At 42.1% G+C, this 8,852-nt stretch overlaps 1 protein-coding gene across 1 annotated transcript; it reads left to right on the top strand.

The window, feature by feature from the left end:
- The first annotated feature begins 597 nt into the window (after positions 1–597).
- On the top strand, positions 598–8,315 carry LOC149831347 (uncharacterized). Its single transcript, XM_090012036.1, has 5 exons — positions 598–1,136; positions 6,086–6,238; positions 6,390–6,531; positions 6,632–6,873; positions 7,913–8,315. Exons 1-5 carry the CDS (start codon positions 717–719, stop codon positions 8,117–8,119), a joined length of 1,164 nt encoding a protein of 387 aa, XP_089868162.1. The 5' UTR covers positions 598–716; the 3' UTR covers positions 8,120–8,315.
- Positions 8,316–8,852: the final 537 nt, after the last annotated feature.

Genomic DNA, 8,852 nt, shown 5'->3' on the forward strand with positions numbered 1-8,852 from the left:
GACATGCCATTTTGGTTGTGTCCTTGGTGATGCAAAACATGTTCTATCACAATCACATGGACACTGGACACATACGTATATATTTGTAAATATTTTTAATAATAATTTACTTTTAATACTTTAATAAAAAACTTTTTTAATTATAAAATGTGAAAAATATGTTTCATTAGCTAAAAAATTTAAAAATCCCATTCCCTCGTGGCCTGTTTTTCTGAAGATTTTTCAAACTTGCATATCGAACTCGCTTCATTTCGTGTGCTCGTGTCCGAGAACCTTTGTGACACGGCACGAAACTGTAACAGACATGGAAGCAGATCAGGTCATGCTGAAAATGAGCGTTTTTACTCATGCGGGCATCTTGGCCGTCTGTTTGCATTTTGGATGAATGCCACGTGGTTTTGTTGACTTTTGAGCTTTTTAAAATGCAAATCGGATGGCCACGATGTCAGCATGAGCAAAAACGCTCATTTTCAGCATGACCTGATCTGCTTCCAACAGACATGGACCAACCCAAACCGACCGGGATCCAACTCAAGTCCAGCTCCAACTAAACCCCAAATCCGACCCGTTTACTTTGCCGATAGGCGAAAGCTCGGCAAATCTCCGAGGTCTTCGTCTCTCTCTCTCTCTCTCTCTCTCTCTCTCTCTCTCTCTCTCTCTCTCTCTCTCTTTTTGAAGATTTTCGGTGCTAGGGTTTTCTGGTTTGTTGGTCGTAGATGTGGAGGAGATCCGCGTCCTTCATCCTGGACAAGCAAGCCACGCCCCTCCCTCCCGATCCGGCCTCGGAGCCGCCCGGCATGGCGGAGCTCCGCCAACCCCCGGCCAGCTCCGCCTACTACCAGACCCGCGCCGAGCACCACACTGTCACCAGCGATTGGCTCGCCCAGGCCCAGGCGGCCACCTCGTCGGACCGGATTCAGAGGGCCGGCCAGCCGAAGCTGCCGGAAGACTGCGTGGGCACGGACGGGGACGCGAGCTTCAGCGTCATCGAGGATTTCAATTACTGGCGGAAGAAGCCGGATCTGGCGGAGGCCGTCGCCGCGATCATGGCCCTGGCGGCCGTCATCCGGTCGAGCAAGGCGACAACGATGATGGAGCTTGAGATTGAGCTGAAGAAGGCCTCCGATTCTTTAAAGGTGGGATTTTTAGGGTTTAGCATATGCCATTTCTTATTCTTCTTATTTTTCGATTCTCGTTCGAGTTCTCTGGCGGATGGACGAAAACTCTATCGGAATTCTTATGCCGACTTTTAAGGGAAATCGATCTTTTGAATTCATGAGACATTGATGTCTTAGGTCGTGACTTTTGCTTGTTTGTGTGCTAGAAAATGGTAGTTTTTTACTTTGCTGGATACTTCAAACGAGTCTGCATTTCTTTTCATATTGCTTATTTATGGACAATGAAACAGAAATTCATCAACTTGGCTCTATTTTTTTTTATGATTTGATAAAATTGGTTTCACCTGAAGCTGGTGTTTTTCCTGAGTAACTGGGGCTATGGCTGATATTGAATGGTTCTTTTTGCTTTTAGTTTTTAATGTGGGTATTGGGTTTTCATTTAGGGGATTCTGTTCCCGCCTCCGCTCTTCTGAAACCTTGTATGACTTTATGTCCGATGCGTTACTTTGCTTTGGGGAAAACTGCCATTCTTCTCTGTAGGAAAATGTTACGGCCCTATTTTCAGGAGACGCTCGTGCCCGGTTTCTGTGTCATATTGTTGATGTGGAAGCTTATTAGGTTGAATATAGTGAAAAAGTGAATGGACATATCAGAAGGCTGACACATGTCCACGTCAGAATCAAGGAGACCTGTCCAACGGGGCTCACATTGGGGGAGGGTGCGTCTAATTGGAGGAACATGATAGGACATCTCCTATCTAGATGTTTTTCATGTTAATTAGATAGAGTCTAATTAAGTTTTTTTAATTAACTAGGGCTTTTAATTAGAGAAGTCATGAAAGAGGTAAGACTCTATAATCTTCTCCTTAATCTAGTTCTTGTTTTACAGTAAGACTCTTTTGTGGCTTATGAATTAGTTGTTGGATTACAAGTTTACTCTAGACCTTCATGCTATACATAAATGTCTAGAGAACCCTTTTGAATTATTGATTGAATAAGATTAAATTGATTTCCTAAACCTCTTTCTCCCTTGTCATGTTTCTCTCGAACTTTTTTGATCCACGTGGAGACCAGGGCCTCTTTAGAGAGGCCCTTCATCCCTTTCAAGGATCCGAACCCTTTTCGTACCTGTATCTTCGTTGTAGAGTGATCCCTACATTAAAAATCAATGTAAGAGCCCTGTCAGTTGTGGTTCTGTTGATCAGGATTCCGTACAAAAGTGTCTCAGGTGTTTATACCACTCCCTAGACCTCTATCACCGCCTAAGACATTTAGATCAAGACTGCATCTGAAAGAGCATTGCAGTCTTATTTTGCAGGATATTTCATCTTTTCTAATCTCCTGCACGTAGCTTGACCACACTTGAATATGTAGACCACTTTAATACCTCCTCACCCTTGGATTTGATCTTTAGCTAAGACTCCGTCCATGCCCGAGACTCGAAACCCCAAAATTGCACCTTGCTGATTCGAAAGAACGTATAGTTTTTCTTCAACGACCTAACCTGACCTCTCTGTCCCCTAGCACCTATACAACCCTTGGATTTGATCTTTAGCTAAGACTCTCTCCACGCCCGAGACTCGAAACCCCAAAATTGCACCTTGCTGATTCGAAAGAACGTATAGTTTTTCTTCAACGACCTAACCTGACCTCTCTGTCCCCTAGCACCTATATCAGACCTCAACACATGACCTTAGGTCCTTCTAAAAGCCTTGGATTAGATCCTTTCAAATATGGAGTGAAACTTCCTACCTGAACCGCTTATCGAACCCAAACCACAACTACCTGGCTAGCCGATTGATCCAGTTTGTTCCTTCATCTCCTAACCCGTAACCATGAGACACCTTAGACCACTTCCTCATCGTGTCAATCAGGGTACAATACCCTAGACACATCAGCCATAGGCCCAAGCAACCCAGAACCAAAAGTACGATCTTCTTGCTTTCGCCGGGTTCCAACTAGAGTACCTGTTTGTTTCCAGCTCGGGGTTCCCTTCAAATCCAAGTTTCAAGCCGTAAAATACGGTTCTTGTGGAAGGTGCAACAAAAAAGCATGATGGTTGAAGGGGAAGTCATAAACTGGTAGAAGAACCAGGATTTGTTTTCGTTGGAAATGCTGATTAAATAACCTTATCAACATTACTTTCTTTCATTTCTTTTCATCATGCAATGTGGTTTTCTTATCTTTCATGGCATGTATAATATATGTAAATTGGCTTTGGATTGAGAGGAACACCAGTGAGGTAGACTCAATCTGAAATAAATGTCATCTCACTTTTTGTATCGTTTTTTGGAGTTAAGACATTTGCAGTTTAAAGTTCCTTTGCCTAAGCCATAGTTCTGACATTTGTTTTTCTGTTGCTATCCTCCATAATATTCAAATTTTTGCAAAGAAAATACTGATTATTTGGATTACTTTTTTCTGGTAAGTAGTCTCTAGTTTGATGGCATATTTCTTCTCTCATCCTCAATCTTTGTCTAGCTTATTTTGTGAGTTGGTCTCCATTGATACATTTTTGGTACTTGCAATGGGCCCAAAATTTTCTTTAGCATGTTCATTCTTCTTTCCATTCTTTTTTTCTATGTTACATGAATGCAGCTATTTTTTTTATTCATGGTTGATGATGAAGGTGGTTAGCTTAAATGCTTACACACCTTTGACGTAGATTTCCTGAATAAAATGGCTAACACAAAATAATTTGAAAAACTTGGCTCCGTCTTGTTTGTTACTTTAATATGCTTCCCATCTAGAATTTGTGTGAGATGGTAGATTTATTTTCCCAATAAACCTGAATTCTATGGTCATCATTAGATCAGGAAACTGATGATAATGGATTATTTCAATCAAGGCCCTTCTTATTTTATCTCATCTCTTGGAGAGCATTACCTATTGTCAAAGTAAACTTTATTTTGTATGGAGTGTAGTTGGACATTCTTCAACACATTCATTGTCATGGTCAGTTATAATTGTGGGTGGCATTTCCAAACAGTGAACCCTAGGTATGATGGTCAAGTAGTGCATAGGTGTTATGACTTCAGAAAGAACTAGAAATCATTCTTTGTGCTCATCACTTGGATAGCATTACCAAGTGTCGAAATGAACTTTATTTTGTATGAAATGTAGAAGTTGAACATTGTTCAACATGTTCATCATGATGGTTAGATGATTGCAGGTGGCATTTCCAGACAACAAACCCTAGATATAGAAATTATTCTTTGTGCTCATGCTGAATGTAAGATTCTAACTGGTTCATTTTGGATGTAGGTCTTATCCAGTCAGATCTAATGGTTATAGCATAATTAGATTTGGAGCTAGTTTTCAACTCAAAGCATATATAAAGATTACCAACTATGTCACATGGGTGCGGGTGCGGGAATGCGGCACTTTAAAAAAACATGGGTGTGGGGGTGCGGCAAAAAAAAGATCAGACCTGGGTCGGATTCGAATCCGACCTGGATCCAAACCCGATAAAACATACCCGTGCTTATTTAAAGCACGCAGGGTACCCACGCTGCTCACTCTCTCTCCTCGCTCGCCTTCTACCCCCGCCGCAGGCTCCCTCTCTCCCGTTCGTTTTCCGGCCACCTGACGCTGGCAAGCCCCACGTCCAGTGAGCCTTGGCTTTTCGGCCACCCGACGTCGGACCTTCCTATGCCAGCGATGCGCCCTCCGACCCCCTTTTAGGTGAGCTCCCTCTCGCTTCTCTCTTACCTCGTTGTCTTCTTCTCCTTCTTCTTCTTTTTCTTCTTCTTTTCTTCTTCTTCAGGCGAGCCTCCCTCGATGTGTTTTTCTGTTTTTTTTTTTACATAAATGACCCTGGGTGCGGTCACGCACCCTGGGTCGGGTTGACCGCACCTGCACGCCCACCCGCATGCTCACCCGCGTCGCATCGCGTCAACGTAGGTGCAGCACCTGGTTGGCCGAATCCCTGTGACATAGATTACCAAATATTGATTCAAGAAGCTTTTTAGTTTTTACCCTCACTAGGATATGATTTACATAAAATTTTTTGTTTCAAATTTCTATCAATTTTTGTTTTGAAAACACAAACCTGATCCATCAATTTAGTATATTTGGATCTCAAAGAGGTTCTGATTCAGTGATGCAAGGCTCGACTAGAGATCCAGTGGTTGCTTGCTCTGACCAAGAATTAGACTAATGGTGAAGCAACCATCTGATACTATAATTTGTGATTGACCTGTCACCATGAAATAATGATACTGATATTGGAGAATTTCATCAGATAAATCTCATGAAAATGATGTTAAAACTCTAGTTTATACCAATGTGGAGGGAAGCTCTAGGCTCAACTTCTTGTTTCTCAAAGTTTCACTATGAGGATTTGGAACTCAATTGACCTTGTGAGGTCACAATTTATTAGAAGGGTAAAAAATAGTCATTGGGCTTCCTTTAAATCATCCTATTCTTTGGATTCAGATGGGAAAGCTCACAATCAAGTTTTGGATCTTCTTGCACCTTTTCTAGTTTCATGTCCACCTGTAAGATCAATCTTTCCTCTTGAACTGCAACAGAATTCATTCTTACTCCATCTTTTGTCATCTACAGGCATGTCAAATTTATTTGCTTAAATATGAGGGTTAGACTGTTAAAGATGAGACTGGCACGTCTGTTCATGTATGGCAGCTAGAATCATTTCTATCATAGCTCACAATTTTATATGCAGAAATTGTTGTGCTTGTTATTTGTTCTCTCTGATGTACCTATAGGTTGTTTATGTGAGTTATATGTGAGATACATTTGGCACATTTGCTTAACATGTTTGCCATTTTCCTGTGATCTTATCAAAATGTGTTGATTCTGCATTGAACCTGTTTTTTATCCTCTTTCTAGTTTCTTCGACATTTGTTCTGTCTGATGTGTTACATTTTTCCGTATTCCTTTTTTTTTTTAAATTGGATTCAAATGCTGTTACTAATTCATACATCTCAATATGATTTTGCATCTCAGTCATGGGACACGAGTTCCATCTCCTTGACAGCAGCATGTGACCTGTTCTTGCGGTATGTGACGAGAACCACTGCTTTGGAGTATGAGGACTTTGATGCAGCCAAATCTCGTCTAATTGAAAGAGGAGAGAAATTTGGGGAGATATCTCTCAAGGTATTACAAGTTTGGATTATGGGGACTATGGTCTTAAAGGGATTTGAATGTGTACTTAATGCCAAACTTGCTCCATCGAATGCCATATCGTGCAGCTAACTTTATAATGGCATTTTCAGTAGTGGGTGTGACCGCTTTGCCTTTATTTCAGGCACGTAGAACAATTGCAATGCTTGGTCATGATTTTATCTTCGATGGTTGTACGATTTTGGTCCATGGTTTCTCAAGAGTTGTTCTTGAAGTGCTTAAGACAGCAACAGAAAATGGGAAGATCTTCCGAGTCTTTTGTACAGGTTAGCTATTGATTCTGCTTCCATTCTTTTATTCATGTAATTTCAGAATGTGCAAGTCGACTGCTTCCAAGTTTTTAACCTTTTGGATTACCTCTTACAGAAGGCAGGCCTGACAAGACAGGGTTACGCTTAGCCAAAGAAATGGTAACCCTTGGCGTTCCTGTAAAGATTCTTATTGACTCTGCGGTGGCATATGTGATGGATGAGGTTGACATGGTATTATTTGGGGCTGATGGTGTCGTTGAAAGTGGTGGTATCATCAATATGATGGGCACTTATCAGACTGCGTTGGTAGCTCATAGCATGAATAAGCCTGTTTATGTGGCTGCAGAAAGCTACAAGGTATGACTTAATAACCAAAATTAGGCATATAGTTGATGTCTCCTGTGGGTTTAAATATTTTCCTCCCTTTTTTCATTCAAATATTCAAGACATGGGGAGTGGCTCTAGTAACTGCAAGTTTTGAGCACTTAACTGCGAAATTGTTAATTTTTGACACTCTTCCCACCGGCATGGTTGATATACTATCTGATTGAGTTGCATGGTCATTGTAGTGTAGTATGTGGAGGACGGATTGACCCAGTTTCTTGCTCTAGTCCTCTTACCTTAGGTGCTCTGCTCGAGTTGTTTGAGCTGCTGGTAAAGTTGCATAGGAACATTTCCTGGTCAATTCGTTGGCGCTGTCATGTCAAGCCCTTTAGTTGTATTGGTTAGGGGTAGTCATTGGTTGTAGTAGGGGCATGGGTTGGGTGAGGCATGGACCAACTTTATGGAGTCTGTCAGGCCATCCAAATAAGCGGACCAGGCTAGCTCACTGCCCAGACCTTTACAAACTTTGCTACAACTCCTGCACTCTGAATTCATGATCTATGAGTAGGTTAAAAAGAACCCAACTTTATTACGTTGTCAAGTTTTTATCATAATTGAATAACATGGGCCATACCATGACTATTGACCACTTGAATCAGTCATCTGGGTGATGACTTGTGGGTCACAGCTCACCGGCGTCAGAAGTCATAGGCATGTTCGGATAGTAGAAGAACCATAGCATTCTTGGAAAACTAGGTTGTGGCAGCAACTCATGGCCAAAGTAAAGAACCTGGTAACCAAGTGAAGTTTTTGGAGACTTGAGTGCCTTGATGGGGGATCAATTGGGAAAAAGGAGTGCTGCCATCGCCAAGTTGTATGGTTCTTAGCAACCAAATTTTTGTGGGGAATTTGTTTTTGGTTGGACCTGTATCTCGCACTTTGAGAATCCAGTTCTTTTGTTTCCTTCTTTCTCAGCCTTCAATAATTTTCATATTAGAAATATATATACACTAAGAAATGAGCCAGCTAGAAAATTTTGGTCCCTCACTGTGGTTCTTGTGGCACTGTGCAGTTTGCTCGGCTTTATCCACTGGATCAAAAGGACTTAGCTCCAGCTCTCCGGCCAATTGATTTTGGAGTGCCGGTTCCTTCGCCCATCGAGGTCGAGTCATCCGCAAGAGACTACACACCTCCCCAGTACCTCACTCTTCTATTCACAGATTTGGGCGTCCTCACACCCTCGGTGGTGAGTGATGAGCTCATTCAGTTGTACTTGTAGGACTTGGAACAGGGACTTCATGCTCAGTGATACCCAAGGCAATGCTTCATAAAAAACGGTTCCTTTGCTATCTTCTCATATTAAAAGAGGGGGGCCTTGTGAGCTGGTGAGCTTCCAACCAATTGTTGCTCAGAATTTGCAGATAAACGATTTTGTTATGAAGGTTTCCATGAGAAAATGTTGATTATTACGTGTTCATCTCTTTTCGCCATTTATTCCAAATGAAGCTTTTCTTTTCTTTGTTGGGTACTAAACCACTTGGTTACCTTCCGTTACTCTCTCTCTCTCTCTCTGTGGTTCAAGCTTTGGTTGGACCTGTAGTGGGCCATTGGGCCTACAGAAATACCTGACCTGCTGTTTAGCCTGGCCTGGCTCTTATTGGTCTTGGTTGGGCTAGGCGTGGACTTTACAGACCTTCTGGCCTCTGTTTATGGAATTCTTGGGGTTGCATTCAGTCTGGCCATACCCTGCTCAAAAGGAATTTGCACCCAGGCCCAATCCAGCCCAAATAACCATGAAAATGGAAGCCTTCAGAGAGCAAATCAAAACAAACCCAGTTCTCAGATTGGGGCTGGATATGGAACTGGTTTCGGTCCTTCGACCATGTGCGGTCTCAAATGCCAATGACTAGCTGGTGATTCCCATCACTTTGTTTGTGTTTGATGTGCGTGGCTGCAGTTGCATTCGTTTATTTCCTGATGCAGGATTTGACTATTCTAGCCTCAAAACCATA

Source organism: Nuphar pumila, chromosome 7 (assembly GCF_984573655.1).
Source record: "Nuphar pumila chromosome 7, dmNupPumi1.hap1.1, whole genome shotgun sequence".
NCBI lineage: Eukaryota > Viridiplantae > Streptophyta > Magnoliopsida > Nymphaeales > Nymphaeaceae > Nuphar > Nuphar pumila.